Source organism: Eschrichtius robustus, chromosome 8, assembly GCF_028021215.1.
Source record: "Eschrichtius robustus isolate mEscRob2 chromosome 8, mEscRob2.pri, whole genome shotgun sequence".
In the NCBI taxonomy this organism is placed as follows: Eukaryota; Metazoa; Chordata; class Mammalia; order Artiodactyla; family Eschrichtiidae; genus Eschrichtius; species Eschrichtius robustus.
Genome location: NC_090831.1, coordinates 54,240,435 through 54,262,120, shown reverse-complemented (window position 1 = coordinate 54,262,120; position 21,686 = coordinate 54,240,435). Strand labels below are relative to the sequence as shown.

The 21,686-nt window shown below is 41.0% G+C and overlaps 1 protein-coding gene across 22 annotated transcripts in view; it reads right to left on the bottom strand.

Annotated features, from left to right (window-relative positions):
- Positions 1 to 11,820, bottom strand: part of LOC137768857 (solute carrier family 40 member 1-like) — a 76,723-nt gene extending 64,903 nt beyond the window's left edge. For 8 of the 22 annotated variants that reach the window (XR_011074826.1, XR_011074835.1, XR_011074831.1 and 5 more), the window contains exons 1-3: positions 10,941 to 11,426; positions 8,415 to 8,583; positions 7,727 to 7,828 (exon numbers count right to left, since the gene is read on the bottom strand). Coding sequence is in view for 4 of the 22 variants with exons in the window: in XM_068550505.1 (XP_068406606.1) it covers positions 7,727 to 7,828; positions 8,415 to 8,421 (109 nt within the window). In the remaining 18 variants the exon portion in view is untranslated. Of the gene's footprint in view, positions 1 to 7,726; positions 7,829 to 8,414; positions 8,675 to 10,940; positions 11,429 to 11,453 lie in introns of those variants that run through there. The other 14 variants (XR_011074825.1, XR_011074836.1, XR_011074834.1 and 11 more) reach the window with 8 other exon arrangements.
- Positions 11,821 to 21,686: the final 9,866 nt, after the last annotated feature.

The following is a 21,686-nucleotide window of genomic DNA, read 5'->3' as shown; positions in this document are numbered from 1 at the left end:
CATATACCCAGTATCAAAATTTCACTATTGGGCTTCCCTGGTGGCGCAGTGGTTGAGAGTCTGCCTGCCAATGCAGGGGACACGGGTTCGAGCCCTGGTCTGGGAAGATCCCACATGCCGCGGAGCAGCTAGGCCCATGAGCCACAACTACTGAGCCTGCGCGTCTGGAGCCTGTGCTCCGCAACAAGAGAGGCCGCGATAGTGAGAGGCCCGTGCATCGCGATGAAGGGTGGCCCCCGCTTGCCACAACTAGAGAAAGCCCTCGCACAGAAACGAAGACCCAACACAGCCAAAAATAATAAATAAATAATAAATAAATTTAAAAAAAAATTTCACTATTGCTAATATTTACCATATTTGCTTTATCTCTGTGTGTATGTGTATTTTCAATATACGTTGAAATTAAGTTGTCAGTATCATAACCTACCCCTTCAGCACCTATCTCCTAAAAGTAAGCACATTTCCCTTCATGACTACAATGCCATTCTCTCCTAAAAATATTACTAATTCTCTGATAGTATCTGAGAGCTAGTCCATATTCAGTTTCCTTTATTATCCCCCAAATATCTTTTTGTAGTTGGCGAAAACTTCCATTTAAATGGTACAAATGGGACTTGGAGTTTTGTTTTACTTTTTCTTCTTCTTTGAACCAAAAAGAAAGATTCAGGACTTCCCTGGTGGCGCAATGGTTAAGAATCCGCCTGCCAATGCAGGGGACACATGTTCAAGCCCTGGTCCAGGAAGATAACACATGCCACAGAGCAACTAAGCCCCTGTGCCACAACTACTGAGCCCGTGTGCCACAACTACTGAAGCCTGTGCACCTAGAGTCTGTGCTCTGCAACAAGAGACAATGAGAAGCCCACGCACCGCAACAAAGCACAGCCCCCACTCGTCTCAACTAGAGAAAGCCCACGTGCAGCAACGAAGACCCAACCCAGCCAAAAATAAATAAATTAATTATTTTTTAAAAAAGATTAATTTAAAATATATATATATAAAATAAATTTAAAAAAAGAAAAAAGAAAGATTCATCACCCCCTCCTCCTGCCACAACAGAGTTTCATTCTTCAGCCCATGATGGCTTCTGAGCTCAGGAGAGCCTGGCAAGACTTGAATAAAGCTTTGGAATTAAGGCTGTAACAAATCACCTCAGCCATACATCCTTCAAAAGCGTTGTAAGAATTCCCATTTGGAAACTTATTTGGGCTTGGGTTCCTGGTTCCTAATGTTCTTCTCAATCAGACTTTGAGGCAAAGGACTATGGACATGGAGTGTGGAGTCAAGCTGTCTGTGAGGCAGGCTGCTCTGATTTGGGGACCTAACTTTATTCCCCCTCCCCAAATGACGCTCCCCATCCCACTCCATAATTTACATGTAACAGTGGGACAAAATGAACAGGGGATGGCATTTTTTACCCCCAGTTGTAGTAATTACAATACTAATTGTGTATTTGAACTACTCAAAACCCTTTATAGTTGACACTCCTTATAAACATAATTAGGAAAAAATTCAGATGCACCCACACTCTGAGAGAGATGGGTAAACAAAGCTAATTGTTTTGTGACATGTAAATTAATGAAATCAACAGAGGTTTTTGTAGAACTTTGTTGTATAAAGGACAAATGTTGCTTGATTATCTTTGTTTATTTTTTTTAACCTCCCATTTTACTTAATTAAAACCATTATGGGAGATTGGTTCAAGATGGCAGAATAGAAGTACGTGCACTCACTCTCTCTTGCGAGAGCACCAGAATCACAACTGGCTGCTGGACAATCATCAACAGGAAGACACTGGAACTCACCAAATAAGATACCCCACATCCAAAGACAAAGGAGACGCCACAGTGAGACAGTAGGAGGGGTGCAATCACAATAAAATCAAATCCCATAACTGTTGGGTGGGTGATTCACAAACTGGAAACACTTATACCACAGAAGTCCACCCACTAGAGTGAAGGTACTGAGCCCCACGTCAGGCTTCCCAACCTGGGGGTCCGGCAATGGGAGGAGGAATTCCTAGAGAATCAGACTTTGAAGTCTAGCAGGATTTGACTGCAGGACTTCGACAGGACTGGGGGAAAGAGAGACTCCACTCTTGGAGGGCACACACAAAGTAGTGTGCGCATTGGGACCCAGGGGAAGGAGCAGTGACCCCATAGGACACTGAAATAGACCTACCTGCTAGTGCTGGAGGGTCCCCTGCAGAGGTGGGGGGTGGGTGTGGCTCACCATGAGGAAAAGGACACTGGCAGCAAAAGTTCTGGGAAGTACTTCTTGCTGTGAGCCCTCCCAGAGTCTGTCATTAGCCCCACCAAAGGGCCCAGGTAGGCTCCAGTGTTGGGTCGCCTCAGGCCAAACAACCAGTAGGGAGGGAACGCAGCCCCACCCATCAGCAGACAAGCAGATTAAAGTTTTACTGAGCTCTGCCCACCAGAGCAACAGTCAGCTCTACTCACCACCAGTCCCTCCCATCAGGAAACTTGCACAAGCCTGTTAGATAGCCTCATCCACCAGAGGGCAGACAGCAGAAGCAAGAAGAACTACAATCCTGCAGCCTGTGGAACAAAAACCACATTCACAGAAAGATAAACAAAATGAAAAGGCAGAGGGCTATGTACCAGATAAAGGAACAAGATAAAACCCCAGAAAAACAACTAAATGAAGCAGAGAGAAGGAACCTTCCAGAAAAAGAATTCAGAATAATGATAGTGAAGATGATCCAGGACCTCAGAAAAAGAATGGAGGCAAAGATCGAGAAGATGCAAGAAATGTTTAACAAAGACTTAGAAGAATTAAAGAACAAACAAACAGAGATGAACAATACAATAACTGAAATGAAAAATACAATGGAAGGAATCAAGAGCACAGTAACTGAGGGAGAAGAACGGATAAGTGACCTGGAAGACAGTATGGTGGAATTCACTGCCATGGAACAGAATAAAGAAAAAAGAATGAAAAGAAATGAAGACAGCCTAAGAGACCTCTGGGACAACATGAAACGCAACAACATTCGCATTATACGGGTCCCAGAAGGAGAAGAGAGAGAGAAAGGACCAGAGAAAATATTTAAAGAGATTATAGTCTAAAACATCCCTAACATGGGAAAGGAAGTAGCCACCCAAGTCCAGGAAGCACAGAGAGTCCCAGGCAGGATAAACCCAAGGAGAAACACGCTGAGACACATAGTAATCAAATTGACAAAAATTAAAGACAAAGAAAAATTATTGAAAGCAACAAGGGAAAAACGACGAATAACATACAAGGGAACTCCCAAAAGGTTAACACCTGATTTCTCAACAGAAACTCTACAAGCCAGAAGGGAGTGGCATGATATATTTCAAGTGATGAAAGGGAAGAACCTACAACCAAGATTACTCTACCCAGCAAGGATCTCATTCAGATTCGACAGAGAAATCAAAAGCTTTACAGACAAGCAAAATCTAAGAGAATTCAGCACCACCAAACCAGCTCTACAACAAATGCTAAAGGAACTTCTCTAAGTGGGAAACACAAGAGAAGAAAAGGACCTACAAAAGCAAGCCCATAACAATTAAGAAAATGGTAATAGGAACATACATATCGATAATTACCTTAAACGTGAATGGATTAAATGCTCCAACCAAAAGATACAGTCTCGCTGAATGGATACAAAAACAAGACCCATATATATGCTGTCTACAAGACACCCACTTCAGACCTAGGGACACATACAGACTGAAAGTGAGGGGATGGAAAAAGATTTCCATGCAAATGGAAGTCAAAAAGAAAGCTGGAGTGGCAATACTCATATCAGATAAAATAGACTTTAAAATAAAGAATGTTACAAGAGACAAGGAAGGACGCTACATAATGATCAAGGGATCAATCCAAAAAGAAGATATAAAAATTATAAATATATATGCACCCAACGTAGGAGCACCTCAATACATAAGGCAACTGCTAACAGCTATAAGAGAGGAAATCGACAGTAACACAATAATAGTGGGGGACCTTAACACCTCACTTACACCAATGGACAGATCATCCAAACAGAAAATTAATAAGGAAACAGAAGCTTTAAATGACACAATAGACCACATAGATTTAATTGATATTTATAGGACATTCCATCCAAAAAGAGCAGATTACACTTTCTTCTCAAGTGCGCAGGGAACATTCTCCAGGATAGATCACAACTTGGGTCACAAATCAAACTTCAGTAAATTTAAGAAAATTGAAATCATATCAAGCATCTTTTCTGACCACAACGCTATGAGATTAGAAATGAATTACAGGGAAAAAAACGTAAAAAACACAAACACATGGAGGCTAAACAATACGTTACTAAATAACCAAGAGATCACTGAAGAAATCAAAGAGGAAATCAAAAACTACCTAGAGACAAATGACAATGGAAACACGATGATCTAAAACCTATGGGAGGCAGCAAAAGCAGTTCTAAGAGGGAAGTTTATAGCAACACAAGCCTACCTCAAGAAACAAGAAAAATCTCAAATAAACAATCTAACCTTACACCTAAAGGAACTAGAGAAAGAAGAACAAACAAAACCCAAAGTTAGCAGAAGGGAAGAAATCATAAAGATCAGAGCAGAAATAAATGAAATAGAAACAAAGAAAACAATACCAAAGATCAATAAAACTAAAAGCTGGTTCTTTGAGAAGATAAACAAAATTGATAAACCATTAACCAGACTCATTAAGAAAAAGAGGGAGAGTACTCAAATCAATAAAATTAGCAGAATACAAACCATCCTGAGAGACTACTACAAGCAACTCTATGCCAATAAATCGGACAGCCTGGAAGAAATGGACAAATTCTTAGCAAGGTATAACCTTCCAAGACTGAACCAGGAAGAAATAGAAAATATGAACAGACCAATCACAAGTAATGAAATTGAAACTGTGATTAAAAATCTTCCAACAAACAAAAGCCCAGGACCAGATGGCTTCACAGGTGAATTCTATCAAACATTTAGAGACGACCTAATACCCATCCTTCTCATATTCTTCCAAAAGATTGCAGAGGAAGGAACACTCCCAGACTCATTCCATGAGGCCACCATCACCCTGATACCAAAACCAGACAAAGATACTACAAAAAAAGAAAATTACAGACCAATATCACTAATGAATATAGATGCAAAAATCCTCAAAAATACTAGCAAACAGAATCCAACAACACATTAAAAGGATCATACACCATGATCAAGTGGGATTTATCCCAGGAATGCAAGGATTCTTCAATATATGCAAATCAATCAATGTGATACACCCTATTAAATTGAAGAAGAAAAACCATATGATCATCTCAATAGATGCTGAAAAAGCTTTTGACAAAATTCAACACCCATTTATGATAAAAACTCTCCAGAAAGTGGGCATAGAGGGAACCTACCTCAACATAATAAAGGCCATATATGACAAACCCACAGCAAACATCATTCTCAATGGTGAAAAACTGAGAGCATTTCCTCTAAGATCAGGAACAAGACAAGGATGTCCACTCTCGCCACTATTATTCAACATAGTTTTGGAAGTCCTAGCCATGGCAATCAGAGAAGAAAAAGAAATAAAAAGAATACAAATTGGAAAAGAAGAAGTAAAACTGTCACTGTTTGCAGATGACATGATACTATACATGGAGAAAGACACCACCAGAAAACTACTAGAGCTAATCAATGAATTTGGTAAAGTTGCAGGATACAAAATTGATGCATAGAAATCTCTTGCATTCCTATACACTAATGATGAAATATCTGAAAGGGAAATTAAGGAAACACTCCCATTTACCATTGCAACACAAAGAATAAAATACCTAGGAATAAACTTACCTAGGGAGACAAAAGAACTGTATGCCGAAAACTATAAGACACTGCTGAAAGAAATTAAAGATGATACAAACAGATGGAGAGACACACCATGTTCTTGGATTGGAAGAATCAATATTGTGAAAATGACTATACTACCCAAAGCAATCTACAGATTCAATGCAATCCCTATCAAATTACCAATGGCATTTTTTACAGAACTAGAACAAAAAAATCTTAAAATTTGTATGGAGACACAAAAGACCCCGAATAGCCAAAGCAGTCTTGAGGGGAAAAAATGCAGCTGGAGGAATCAGACTCCTTGACTTCAGACTACTACAAAGCTACAGTAATCAAGACAATATGGTACTGGCACCAAAACAGAAATATAGATCAATGGAACAGGATAGCAAGCCCAGAGATAAACTCACACACCTATGGTCAACTAATCTATGACAAAGGAGGCAAGGATATATAATGGAGAAAAGACAGTCTCTTCAGTAAGTGGCGCTGGGAGAACTGGACAGCTACATGTAAAAGAATGAAATTAGAACACTCCCTAACACCACACACAAAAATAAACTCAAAATGGATTAGAGACCTAAACGTAAGACCGGACACTATAAAACTCTTAGAGGAAAACATAGGAAGAACACTCTTTGACATAAATCACAGCAAGATCTTTTTTGATCCACCTCCTAGAGTAATGGAAATAAAAATAAAAATAAACAAATGGGACCTAATGATACTTCAAAGCTTTTGCGCAGCAAAGGAAACCATAAACAAGACGAAAAGACAACCCTCAGAAGGGGAGAAAAGATTTGCAAATGAATCAACGGACAAAGGATTAATCTCCAAAATATATAAACAGCTCATGCAGCTCAATATTAAAAAAATAAACAACCCAATCAAAAAATGGGCAGAAGATCTAAATAGACATTTCTCCAAAGAATACAAACAGTTGGCCAAGAAGCACATGAAAAAGCTGCTCACCAACACTAATCATTAGAGAAATGCAAATCAAAATTACAATGAGGTATCACCTCACACCAGTTAGAATGGGCATCATCAGAAAATCTACAAACAACAAATGCTGGAGAGGGTGTGGAGAAAAGGGAACCCTCTTGCACTGTTGGTTGGGATGTAAATTGATACAGCCACTATGGAGAACAGTATGGAGGTTCCTTAAAAAAGTAAAAATAGAATTACCATATGACCCAGCAATCCTACTACTGGGCAGAGAGATGGGTAAACAAAGCTAATTGTGAGAAAATTATTATTTTTGGTTTTCCCAGAGAAAACCATAATTCAAATACACATATGCACCCCAATGTTCATTGCAGCACTATTTACAATAGCCAGGCCATGGAAGCAACCTAAATGCCGATCGACAGACACATGGATAAAGAAGATGTGGTACATATATACAATGGAATATTACTCAGCCATAAAAAGGAATGAAATTGGGTCATTTGTAGGTCATTTGTTGGTGGATCTAGAGACTGTCATACAGAGTGAAGTAAGCCAGAAAGAGAAAAACAAATATCGTATACTAACACATATATATGGAACCTAGAAAAATGGTACAGATGAAACAGTTTGCAGGGCAGAAATAGAGACACAGATGTAGAGAACAAACGTGTAAACACCAATGGGGGAAAGTGGCAGGGCGGGGCGGTGGTGTGATGAATTGGGAGATTGGGATTGACATATATACACTAATATGTATAAAATGGATAACTAATAAGAACCTGCTGTATAAAAAACAAAAAACAAAAAAGAAAAAACCATTATGCTCAGAGGAACTTGACAGCTTCATATTGCTGATGTCAATGCGGCAGTATTGCCTCCGCAGGGGCAATGTGCCCCCTTTCTCAAGTAGAGCTTACTAGAATAATGTGTAACTGGAGACTTACCTAAACGACTCTTCTCTCTCTTCATCTGCCTGGTGCTTGCGGTTCTAGTCTCTTTCTCCTCATTTCCAGAATTTTCGGTGCCATTTAGTTCTCCCAGCATTACTACATGTTGGGAGAAAAAGATTTCAAATAATGAAAAATATATTTAAACTGGTCATAAAGTGGTAGAAGTCAATGTGTTTTAACTTAATTCCATTGGATTCCTCAAAAACCATTAATATTTCATTCATTTTAACTGCAGAAAGTTAATTGTGTAATCTGTTAGAAGGGCCTTATTGCATATGAATAAAGTCATAGCAATTGCTTGTGAAAGTTAGAGGTTTATTATTAATGCTCAAAACCCATTATTCTGGGGGAAACATTCAGCCAGCTCTAATCAGAGACTCACAAACTTATCACACCCAAAAAATGGTTAAAGATATGTTTTGACTAAATTATCTGTGTCACCATTCAACCCAGGAACAATGGTGTTAAGTAATTTCTCCCTCTTTAACATGTTATTTTTCCAACTTTTTCAAAAGGGCACATTTCTTAAGCTTGAAATAACTAATGCAAGTCATAAAGAAAAGCTTTGTTATGTTTTCACAAACATATCCCCAAGAAACAAATGTTTGCTTCTGCTAATGACTATTTTACCTCTAAAAGGAGTGAAAGCAAGGAATTTCCAAAATTTTAACATTCTGCTTACCGAACATAGACAACAGGAAGGTTTGGATCCCCCCACTGGACTCCCAGAGACTGTGTAGAAAGATGAATCACAAAGCAGTGCCGTGAACAGCTTGGGAACCACATCCGGGCATTGCTACCATGGGCCGCTTTGTGCAGAAACTGTTAGACATGCAAATGTTTCCTGTGGGCTGTGGAAAGAGAGGCCAGCAGTTTCTGCCACCTGTGACCTCCCAGCACAGTGTGCTCTGACGAGGCCCTTCTGGGGCTGTAGGGTGCTGCACCTCACCTCTCCTGCCTCAGCCTGGGCAAGGACAAGAGATGTCCAAAACATCCCTGTCGTAGAAAAACCTAGGACACATGCAGGAACATTCGTTAAGATTCTTTTTTGTTTTGATTTGTTTTGTTTTGTTTTGATTTTGGTTTTGGGGGGGTTTTTTGGCCACACCACATGGCATACGGGATCTTAGTTCCCCGACCAGAGACGGAACCTGTGCCGCTGCAGTGGAAGCGCGGAGTCCTAACCACTGGATGGCCAAGGAATTCCCTCGTTAAGGTTCTTAAAGAAGAAAGTTTGATTTTGTGCTTGGAAATATATCAGAAATCACTTAGAGGCAAACAAGAGCTGGCCCTCTGCAGAGTTGAGCAGCCACTCGTCTCCAGATGCCTCCACGCTTAAAGTGCTCTCTTGGGGCTGGGGCTTTCCAGGCCTTTCCAGGCAAGGCTGCCCAGCATCTTTCTCTTCCTCCCTCCAGGCTTTGAACCAGTGATGCTCACCTGTGGTGTCTCATTCTCTCGGCAAACCGTACTGGCTGGGCCCTGCACACGTGACTCCTAGGAAAGGTTAATGGCAAGCCCAAGTTTGGGGATGGTCCTCCTGGACTGACTGACCATCTTTCCAAGATCGATGCCAACTTAACCAAAAGGATTCCATTTTTAATGGGAATTTCAGAACTCAGTATTTTTTCTTGGGTTGAGGAGGGTGGGATCAGGGATGTTTCTAGTTCTTTGGTTCAGAATGGGTAACATTTAGTAGCAGCTGTGGCCCAGCAAAACCTCTTTTTTGTTATTTCTGTCCCAAGACCTTAGAGCAGGGTTCCCCAACCCCTGGGCCATGGACCGGTACTGGTTCGCGGCCTTTTAGGAACCGGGCGGCACAGCAGGAGGTGAGCGGCGGGCCAGCGAGCGAAGCTTCACCTGCTGCTTCCCATCGCTCCCCATCGCTCGCATTACCGCCTGAACCATCCCCCACTCCCCCACGCCCATCCATGGAAAACCTGTCTTCCACAAAACCGGTCCCTGGTGCCAAAAAGGTTGGGGACCTCTACCTTAGAGCACTGAGTAAAAAATCCTTCAGATCCTCCTGATTCACTTCAGTAATGACCTATAATACTTCTCTCAGACAGGCTCAGATTCTTGGGACCATCTCCCTGTTTAGTCCATACATCTTGTTTGCAGTGACTGGCAGAGAGTTAGTTGAGAAATCTAGGATAACAAAGCTTTTACTGTATAAATATTCTACCAAAGAAAACCAAAAAGATATCATAAAGCATTCAATCTGACACATTCCAGATAAATTATTCAAATTTTGCTGCAAATGCTTCAGCCTAAAATAAATGGCTTTGTTTGCAGATCTGTGTATGATACCGCACATTTGTCAGAACTCCTTACCCATCCGAAAGTGCTGTTGCCCTGGTAACTGGGGAGCTCGGCAGAACTAAGAGATCCTGCTGGCGGCAGGGGTAACATAAACCCCATGAGGGCAGGGTTCACGTCCGTTATATTCACCGCCCTCTCTGAGGTCCCAGATACAGGGCCAGGCACAGAGAGGGCACTCGAGAAATGAGCCCATTTGCTGTATTTACAAGTGTAAGAATATGGCAATAGCATCAGACCCTGAGCTTGTAGGGCAAAGAATAAAAAGGACAGGCCACAACTTCATCTTTCATGTATGCATTTGTGACGTCACATGGATGAAAAAGGAGCAGGAGGAGTTGTTCTTTTCAAAAGGAAAATATTCACAAAATATATGGAAATAGTAACACAACTTTGAGACCATAGGTGGTCTCCCTGAGCAAGATTTGGCAGGAATCAAAAAAGCCAATTTAGCGCTCTAGGAAGAAACTTGATGGTACTTGGGAATGGGAGGAGAATTTTACAGTACCTCATCAAGTGGCATACACACACACACATTATATTACAGATGTATATATACACATAAATAAACATACATACTATATACATAAGTATATGTTTGTGTATTTGTATCAAAGATCCCTGTGCTCTACCTCAAACTTTCCATGATGAAATCAGATACTTTGGTCATCAACAGAGAAATAATAAAATAACTCCCAAAGTTTGGGGAGAAGGGGAGGCTGGGGAGAAAACTGTTGCATATTTAGCATAAGACGACCAGCTTCCTAAAAAGTATCTTTCTCTACATAAACTACAAAAAGCATTTCAAAATTTACTTTATGCTTTCCACACCTTTAACAAAACTGACATATCCAAAGTCAATATTGGAAGAGAAAAGGGATTATTTACTCACCCCCAGAGGAGCAGTCTTTCTCTCTTTTAAAAGATGTTTCTTCTTGTTGGTGGTGGTTTAAGTAAGAGGAATGGGAAAGTGGGAATCATAGGGAGATGGGCTTTTAATCTCCAAAGGAGAATATTTTCCCCCTCACCGCACATTCCCGGTAGAACGATGCACTTGATTTAGTGTCCCAGCGGCAACTGAAGCCTTAAATTAAAGGCTCAAAGGAGTTCAAGGAAGAAGCGATGGGGAACCAGATTAGACAGAAGGTCTCTCCAAAAACATACACATTCAGTTTAGACCAGTCGTATTTTCCAACCCGAAGCACACTTCCTACAGACTCTGGCGGTCAGCGTCCTTCCAAGCACAGGAAATGCTGACATCTGTGCGCAAGCACATCTGCAGGAGTCACACTGCCTGGGCTCAGACCCAGGCCCCACCCACCAGCCATGTGGCTGCAGTCAGGGTCACTGATTTCTTCAAGCCTCCGTTTCTCAGCTCTAACACGGGCATAACAATAGTACTTACCTCACAAAGTGGTTAGGAAGATGAAACAAGGATGACAGCGCATGAAGGGTCTTAGGAGAGGGTCTGGGGTGAAGTTAGTGCTCAAAAAAGCACAGCTATTGTCATTCTGATTGGCAGTATTGCATATTCAGTTATTATCATTATCAGGAACAGCAGCATTGTTATACTCAAGGAGTTTGGTTTGACTTAAGATGAAAGTGTGAAATGGTGATCAACATGAGGGAGAAGGTGTAACTGAACCAAAACCTGGGTCAGCTCGCCCGTGCATGCAGTAAAGTCAATCTACTGACACCAGGTTGTGGTGAAGGAAAGGGCAGTGTTTATCGCAGGGCGCCAAGCAAGGAGTCCAGGTAGCAAGTGCTCAAAAAGCCCGAACTCCCCCGGAAGGCTTTCAGGGAAAGGTTTTTAAAGACAGGGAGAGGGAGAGGGTTGCAGGGTGCGTGATCAGCTCATGGACATTCTTCTGATTGGTTGGTGGTGAGGTAATGGGGAGTCAACATCATCAACCTTCTGGTTCCAACCGGTCTTGGCTCTTCGTGCTTGTGGGCAGCGTGCAGTTAATTTCTTCCACCTGGTGGGGGTTTCAGTATCTGCAAAACAGCTCAAAGGATTTGGCTCAGAATATTAGCTATAGCCTTTGAGGAAGAACTAAAGGTCCTCGACTTTGTTTAATGGCTAAATTATTATTTTGTCTTGCTTGACTGTTTTCCTTTGCTTCTGCATTTTCTCACTTCTTTAATTAAATATATTCTTTGGAACTCTGGGAAGGCCTAGGAGGCTAAAGTTTTTCTACAAACAAGAGGCAGGCAGAGGACATGTGCCAGGGGCAGGGGCGGGGGTGGGATGGGGGTGGTGTCCGGCTGTCCCAAGGAGGCCCCATAGGGTCCTGCTGAGTTATAAAGGCAACGAGTAATTTGGGGGAAGATAAAAATTAAACCCACAAACACATTCTCACTCCTTTCCCTCTGTGCCAGACTGTCAGCCCCTACAGCTTTGAGATTAATCTAGGTATTGCCCTGAGATTAAAGTAACAAGCTGAGCTCCTCCATGCATTATCCATAGTGATAGAAACAAAGCCATCAGAGTGACACAGAGCACAATAAAAAGGTAGTTTTACTCTTTTAAACTAATTCTTAAATAATTAATGCATAAGTAGACTCTCCTCATAAAAATACAAACAATACAGATAAGGACAAACTCTCCCTTGACCACTATCCCCAATTCTAGAGCCCTCCCCAGAGGTAAGCACTGTTATCAGGGTGGAATGCATCCTTCAGACTTTGTCCATAGAAAATGTACACTATTCATTTTGGTTCACATAAATGGACTCTCTGTACTATTGATATTTGGCAACTACTGTTTTAATTCATGAGTGTCTGGAATGTTGCCATATTTGTATATATAAACAGTTCTACCTTATTCATTCTTTTCAATGTGTGTCTATTCCCAGTAACGGAGTGGATAGCTTTCACAGGGCTGACGAGATTCCATCCCTTGCCCCCTTCTGTCTTTTGCAGAAGCAGTTACCTTGTGGGAGGAAATGTCACTGGCTTGAGAGTTTGCAGATGTGTTCTTTGGTTCTACCACTTCTGACTAGAAGTAGACCTAGAGAACTCAGTTCCCTTATCTATTAAACAAGAGAACTGGATCACACAGTTCTGATACAGCTACAATAATCCATGTTTTGGGTACTGAAACAGAAAAGCTGTTCCTCAGAATAAGGAAAGTTGTGGGAGTGGGCAAAAGCTGATGATTTCTAAAGAAGTTCTTCCTGCAAAGAGGTGAATGTTTTCCACAAAATTCAGCCCACTTACAAACTAAAGTCTGGTTTACCTCATTCTTTTAATGTTCGCAAACTATTCAATAGTATGTGGGCTTTATTTGAAAATCATGAGAGTCGAGATATTTTTGAGTAGCCACAGATACAGAAATTCTTCTGGTGGAATTTAGTTGAAAATATTTGCATCTGGGCTGTTTACTGGGTAGGGAATTAGGATGTTAGAGGGCAGATTTGGATGAAAGCTAAAAGGGAGAGATTTCAGTGCCCTAAAAAGGTTCATTCAATTGAATGAACACCCACTATGTCCAGTGGTGAGGACACTAAAATAAAAACCAAGACGGTTAGCTTTTGTACTTCCAAAATCTTCGCCATTGTCTGTTCTCTACCCAAAAGATGTCTGCATACTGGAGTAGTTCTCTTGTTCCCAGTCCATTACCCAGGTACTTTGCTACTGGAGATTTCAGACGAAACCTTGAAGAACTATTTGTCAGCATGGCTTTTTAACAAGGTTCCCTTCAACCCCACCATTAATGTTTTAATCAGTAAAAGAGAGAGAGGTGGTTGACAGTAACATTTTCATGGCTCTTATTTATTACTCTTTATTATCTTATCTGGAACATATTTTAAAATTATCATTACTGACACCAAAAAGAAATATTCTTTCACCAGAAAACAGGGAACTATTATGCTGCAGATGAGCAGTGATAAAATTTGGAGTGTGTGGGGAGGTTGAATGTGAAGTTTGCCTTATGGGATGAGGGGGAGGGGAAGACCCCAGCAAACCATCACCTACCTTCTTTCCTTTACAAACCATCACCTACCTTCTTTCCTCTACCCTCTGAACTGCAGTAGGTGGCAAAGGCTTGGGGAGTCCATAGCATGACTGCCCACACCCTCTGTTGCTGAGCCCTCAGGAAAGCCAAGTTCTGCCCCTTTGCCCCACACCACCACAGTCTGTTGGACCAGTTCACACCCCCAACCACATTCTCACTCCCTAAATGTAGTCCCAGGGCTCCAAGGTTGAGGGGCTCCAGAACTGATTTCTTATTTCCCTCCCAGGATCAGCCTTGCCTATGGAGTTAGAGATACAAGCTCAGAACATCCCAACCCCAGCTGGCTCTCCAGTTGACTAAAGAGGTCAATTCTTAGCCTCCAGTGCTTAGACTCCCTGCCTGCCTGCGTCTAAGAGTTATGGTAAAGTGGGTATTGGAAAACCCTAGTTTTCTTTCATAGAGTGTTGAACATAAATCCATGAAAGGCTAAGCAAGTCTTCCCCTCCCCCATCTCCCAGTGCCTTCCTCCAGCCTTTCTACATAAATCACATTTTAGAGCCTACAGAAATCAGGACTAGTGGTCCTAAGAACAAATGTAAGGTAGTCCCGTTGGTTTTTTTGCAGCCCCCTTTTCCCTTGTGGTGACTTCCCTCTGTGCCTTCCCACTGCCCCTGATGCCAAGGGTCCTGATTCTAGGGCTCCCCACAGCAGGAGAACCTTCTCAGTTTCACCACTTATCACAGTGCCCCTTGCCGGGGTCCTTGTTAACGGTCTAGACCACAAAGAAAAGGATGGGGTAAACACATGCAACCTCATCTCTGAGCCCCGGGACCAGATGCCTGCCCTATACCTCCCAAGGAAGTGGCGTTGCTTAAGAGGGTCCCTGGAGGCAACAACGTTTTTAAAATTTTGTTTTTAATGATAGATCTCAAGTACTATCAGGTCAAAGGAGGTTGGAGTTTTTCAAGTGGTAAGTTTTTTCTGAAGCACCCCAAATCTCCCCACATTACCCTGTTAATATCATTATTCTATGAGTTTCTTTATATCTCTTTTCATTCTCAACATTTGAGGGCTGAAATCAGGGAATGAAATTGCCATATGCCTCCAATTCAGTGAGATAGAACAGACTACAAGCTATAAGTTATATGTAAACCGAACACAAGTTAAATTATCAGTAAATTAAAATTGGATTATATGGGCACTTTGGCAAAAACACTTTGGACTTTAAAAAAGCAGACATTAAAACTACTATATTTGTGTTAGGCTGAAATTCTCAAAAATATCCCATGTAGATTGTTTATGTGTACATACGCTCCTTTTCTTTGTTTCTTTTTTTTTTTTTTTCCATTCAACAAACTTTTATTGAATGCTTACCCTAATCTAGGACCATTCCAGGCACTGGGGATACATCCTTGAACAAGAAAGCCCACTTCCTGCTCTCAGGTTGCTGACATTATCTTTGAAGAGAGAGAAAGAATAGGTAATCAAGTAAACAAGATGATTTCACATGGTGATGAGTGTCTCCAGCCAAATAAAGCAGGTTACTGTGATGGAGTGCCTGGGCAAGGGGCCTCTTTTGTTTTTGTTTTTTGTTCTTTTAGGGATATAAAAGATTTTAATAAATGGAGAGTTATACTATTTTTGGATTATAAAATTCAATTTGTAAGGATGCCAGTTCTCCTCACATGTATCATTTTAATGCTTTGCATCCGGGACCCCTCCTTTGCACACACTCTGCCCCCCTCCACTTGGGCCTAGGCAGCCGGTGCAGGGCCACACTGCACAAGGAGGCGCACCTGGCAGCCTGGCCTCTGCCACCATCCTGTGGAGGCGCCCTCCTCCCTCCCACTAGCTCCCACAGTCCCCGTCAGGCTGCTGCTCTGAGGGACATCCTCTTTTCCAGGTGGCCCATGCACTCCTTTTCTGACGAATCATTCCATATATACAAATTTGATGTCAGAAAAAGCTTGGACTAGAATCTTGAAACTTCCCTTTTAAGTGAAAATACTTGAATTCTCAAAAACTTTGTTCTCAATTTCATTTTAGATAAAGAGGTTAAAATGCATGTGTGTATTGTATATGGGTGTGAATTTAATAAAGTAATTTCTTTAGAATTATAATTCGTTTCCATTGTGACTAACAGCCTTCTAGGTGTGGTGGAAAGATGAATATGTGAAATTGAACAGAAGGTCTAACATTCTTTCCTCCTCATTTTCATTCATGTGCAACCCTTTCCAGTAGCAGGCTCTGGAAAGGGTAGTTCTATTAGAGGCGTTTACACGTAAATGCTAGCTTGCCAAGACGTCTCCAGAGGTACGGGGACCAGCAAGTCAACACCAACAAGTGCTGAAACTCACCAGGTTATTCCTCTGGGAGCCCAGACCCCTGAATCCCGCAGGCACGAGGGCCATCTCAAGTTAACGGCCTTTCTTCCATCCTTATCCCTCCCTGTGAACTTCTTCCCCTTCCTTTTTGTCTTAATCACTATGTGAATTTCAGGCATTCTTATCATTTTTTTTGTTCTCACATAAGCCTTATTTTGCCCCCAACATTGAGGCAAACAACCCTGAAAAGCTCTGAAAGCATCATTTCCACATTGTAAGTTATCATATAGTCATATTTCATCTGCTGAAATCCATTGATCACTACTTAGCTAATCATCATGATTTAATTTTCCACCCTGCAGAGATCTTTTGCACACTGCTATTTCTCTAAACAATAACACGCAGGATATGGTGTAGGGCAAAGATAGAACCAAACACCGGCAAGACAGAGAGGCTGTTTTTATTATTGTGATTTCCTTATGTTGAACACACTGTGATATCCAGCTAGCCGAGCTCTGCGGTTAATATTATATTCGAAATGAAAAAAGATTCCAAGTTCTTCAAAATTTGCATTCTCAAAGGCTGTCTTCTTGAATTTCTACATTTTATAAACAATCTTCTGACAACTAAGATCGTACTTAAATCGGCTTTGCAAATTCCAGCAAGAAACTGAGTCCACATCACCTGAGGATCTATTCTGTCGACTTCCCTTGCTTCCCCCTAGCCAAAAAGATGAACCATTAAAAAATTTTATATAATTACTTTAAAACGATTTTAAGGATTCAACATACAGCTAGCTAGGCTCCCTGGGAGTTATGGTACAGAAGGAGAAAGGGACGAAAGGATACAATACCAAGAGCTGGAAGAGGAAAATTTCTCAGTTGAATATTATGCCTGTAAAGCAAAGGAACAAAGCAAGCATTAGCGGGCAGACTGCGGTTCTGGTTCAGCGGTATGGTTCTTGTGGCAGCACTCCTTTATAGAAGATGATTGTCCAGAGAGTACTGAACAAGTGTGTATTCATTTGTCTAGATTATGAACAAAAGTCAAGCATAAAATTTTAAATGTGATCAAAGAAAGCTTGCAGCCACTCCCCCAAGAATATGTTCATGAAAGTAGCCAAATTTGAGAAACACTGTGCTAAATGATTTTCTCTCTCTCCTTTATTTTTCTCTACTCCATGAAAACTTAACCCTTATTTGGAAGTTTGTTCTAGAATTGCAAGATGAAGTTCATTTCCTTCTGCAGTCTCTAGTGTGAATGGATAATTTCTTTCTTAATTAAGAAGTACCCATAGATGACACAGTGATTTTCTCAAGATCGTAAGGAATGACATTAAATGCAAAATACACCAATTTATTCTTGTTTGTTCCCTGCCATTATAAATGAACGAACTAACCCTGAATTAATTTGTTCAAAGTGACCCCTACAGAGCTATTTTAAGGTCCCATAGTTCAAGGCTGTATGAATTCCTTTCATATGAAAATTAAGTAGCAAGGTGAAAGCATGTAACCATCTGGCATAACTCAGTAGCCCAGGAAGAGAAGTGGGCTTTGGAGCCAGTTTACCTGCATACTCCTGACTTGAAATCTCTGAACATGTCTGTACCTTAGCTTTGCCTTTTGAACAATTCTCTTTGGTTATTGCATAGATTAAAAAAAAAAAAAAAAAAAAAAAAAAAATTCCACTGAGCATTTCCTGGCAGAAAGGAGAAGAAAGGCCTGTCTCATTCCCATCTCCCATCCTAAGGTTCTCTGCCATCTGTATTTTTTTTTCCTTTCCAAAGCGGAGTCTACTCTGACAGTCTGGGAGTTCAAAGTACAAATCTACCATTTGTTAGCTCTGAACATTAGGCAAATGACTTAACTTCTCGACACCACATGTATTCAACAAATATTGAGTCAGTATGTGCCAAGCCATTTCCTAAGGGGTGAGGAAGACAAAGCCCTAACTCACTAAGCTCCCATTATTATCAAAGGAGAAATAATAAACAGATGGATAAAGAGGCATTTGATAATGTCAGGTGGCACTAAGTGCTGTGCAGAAAAGTAAGGCATGGTGAAGGGAAGAGGGAGGAAGGGAAGTTATTTTAGATAGAGCCATCCGGAAGGGCTGTCTGGGGCGTGAGGTTGGATCAGAGACTAAATGAAGTAAGGGAGCGAGTCCGATCTGGGGGAGAGAACAGTGACTGCAGATGGCAGCAAGCAAGGAGCCAGGGTGGCTGGAGTGATGCCCGTGTGAGGTCAGGGAGGTACGTGGGGCCGGGGCACGTGTGCCCTGTGGCCACGGTGGGACTTCAGATTTTATTCAGTGCCAGGAAGTAGCTGGAGAGTTTTAGCAGAGGAGTGACGTGATCTGATTGCATGTCATGAAAATGGCTCAGGTTGATTTCGAGAAGAATGGACTATATGGGGGTAACCATGGAAGCAGAAAGACCAGAAAGGAAGTTATAGTAATGGCTGCGGCAAGGGATGATGGTAGCTCACTAATCTGCGCCAGGAGGATAATGGTAGCAACAGCTGCATGGCGCTGCGGTGAGAATTAAATGGGACAATGTGGGTGGCTTGACCTAGCGCCTAGTGCAGAGCGATAACTCGGTGTTACCATCGTCATTGTTATCATCATGATAATTTTGAGGTGATTCTTCTACCCCAACTGGTAGCTCCTTTTCTGAGCTTTGGCATTCCCCTTGCTCAGGGGTTCCACATACTCCTTTATCCCCTCTAAACATTTCTTCTTGTGTCCTAGAGCAGCCTTACATACGAAAGTGTTTATGTGTTTGGTCAAAGACGTTCAAAAATGCTTTGTCAAGACTGTTTTTATTCTTTGTGCTTGTAAGTCCTGCTGTTTATGACCGCAGAGAGGCAGGCTGGTGGACAGCACTGGAACAGTACCGCTTCCGAGGGGCATCTGGTAATGGGGCTTTCTGGATGTCACAATGACAGGGGGCCAGTACCCGTACTTAGTGGGTGAGGTCCGGGAATGCTAAATGGGACAGCCCTGCACAGTAAATGATTTCCTACCCAAACTGCCCACGCTGGCCCCCTGGGAAATATTTAGGTGGCAGGAGAGTCTCCACACAAGTTGTATACGGCCAACTCCAGGGAGGTGGTGCAGCCAGGGAGGGGAGACCTGGGGATGCTGGGGCAGAGGAAAGAGCATCAGGTTGAGGGGCAGCTCTCAGTCTCAACTCTAACAGTACAAGTCATGTGAATTTAGATCTTTCACTCATTGTTGTTGAGCCTCAGCTTTCTTATCCATAAGCTGGGGGAACTTTGACTACCTCCTTGTAAAGTTAAGAAAATTCAGTAAGATAATGCTGTGTATACATTTATTAGATTGCAAATCATCATGAGGCTAAACAACCTGTCTCTCTGCACACACAAGCTGCTAATACAGTCTCTGCCCTGGAGAATTTATAATCCAATCATCATAATGGAGAGCTACTAGCTCCCATTAGAGAAAAAAGTAGGAAATGTGCTTTCAAAATCACAGGTCTGGTTTTCACAAGCCAAACATTTTAAATGTAATTAAAGTTTGCAAATGCCAATTATTTTTCCCCTAATTAAGCGTATTTCCCAAGAATATCCATATTCTACTAAAACATATTAAGACATACTCAAATGCTACTTTGACTTTTTAAAACAAAATTATAAGTAACAATTTTTTTATGACACTTACCTTCTTTTAAAAATGGAAAAGGAAACAACCCAATAGCACAAATTAAGCTTTTTTGTCTGTTTTGCTTTGTTTTTTACCTTAATTAATGATTGTCTCCCTTTTTTAAAAATTTGTATTGGAGTATAGTTGACTTACAATGTTGTGTTATGATTGCCTCTTTAATGACAAAATAATCTCATTGGGAGAAATTTTTTTCTGCTAGAATAAAATTGAACTCTCCTTTTATCAAATTTCATTTTTTTAGTCAGAAAATAGTAACTTCTATGCATTCATTAATTATTCACTTACTCACTAATAGAATATAATTATTACCTACCATAGACTCATTTTGTACAAACCTGCAATATTTATTATAAAGGGCACTCCTAGCCCAAATAAATAATAAAATGGAAATAAGAGGTATAGGGCAACAAACACTAAAAGCTAGAGTCATGTAATTGTTTGAAGGGGATAGTTTTCCTTAGTAAAATAAATTATGAATGACAAAAAACAAAACAACAAAAAAAAGAATTATGTTAAAATGTACTGAGGTTAAAATTTTGGCAAAGTATATTAGATAAGATTAATTACTGTGACAGACACTGATTCTTGTTTACCCCATATTCAAACCCCTTCTTTCCTGCTAACAAATACCAACTTACTTAGGTAGCAAGCAGAGCCCCTCTATTTCACTGTAGATGGATTTCTCCTCTATTTCCAGAATATGAATCTCAATTTGTCTAAGTCAGTCACTACCTGTGGACAATGACTGCCATAAAGGTAGTGATGAGACCCAGTTTTGGCCAACAAGATGGTAATAAACATCTGCTAGGTGTGGTTCCAGGATAGCTTTTGATATACTGAATTAAAAAGACAAACTCTGATTAGGAATGCATTTTGTAATTCCTAGAGTAACCACTAAAAATAATAATAACACAAAGAGGTGGCTAAAATACCAACAAATAAATTAAAATGAAATAGTAAGGAAAAATTTTTAAAGCAAAAAAGTGGGAACAGAAGAACGAAAAGCAGAAGGTACAAATGAAGTGGTAGACCTACATCTAACCATATTAATAATTACACCAGGTTAATGATCTAAACATATTATTTAAAAGGCAAAGATTGGGACTTCCCTGGTGGCCTAGTGGTTAAGAATCCACCTTCCAATGCAGGGGACACGGGTTCAATCCCTGTTTGGGGAACTAAGATCCCACATGCTGCAGGGCAACTAAGCCCACACACCGCAACTACTGAGCCCATGCTCTGGAGCCTGCATGACACAACTAGAGAGCCTGTGCGCCACAACGAAGATCCCACGTGCCACAGCCAAGACCCAACACCGCCAAATAAATAAGTAAATATTTTTTTTAAAAGGCAAAGATTATCAGAGTGGATAAGAAGGCAAGACCCAAATATATACTGCCTACAAAAGGCATATTTTATTTTATTTTATTTATTTTTTTGGCTGTGCCTTGTGGCTTATGGGATCTTAGTTCCCCAGCCAGGGATTGAACCTGGGCCCTCAGCAGCGAAAGCACTGAGTTCTAACCACTGGACGTCCAGGGAATTCCCCAAAAGGCATATTTTAAACAAAAAGACATAAACAAGTTTGAAAGAAAATGGAATAAAAAAAATGACATGAATTCTGAAGCAATGTTTAAGCAACCTAAAGTCAGACAAAAGAAAATAAACAAAC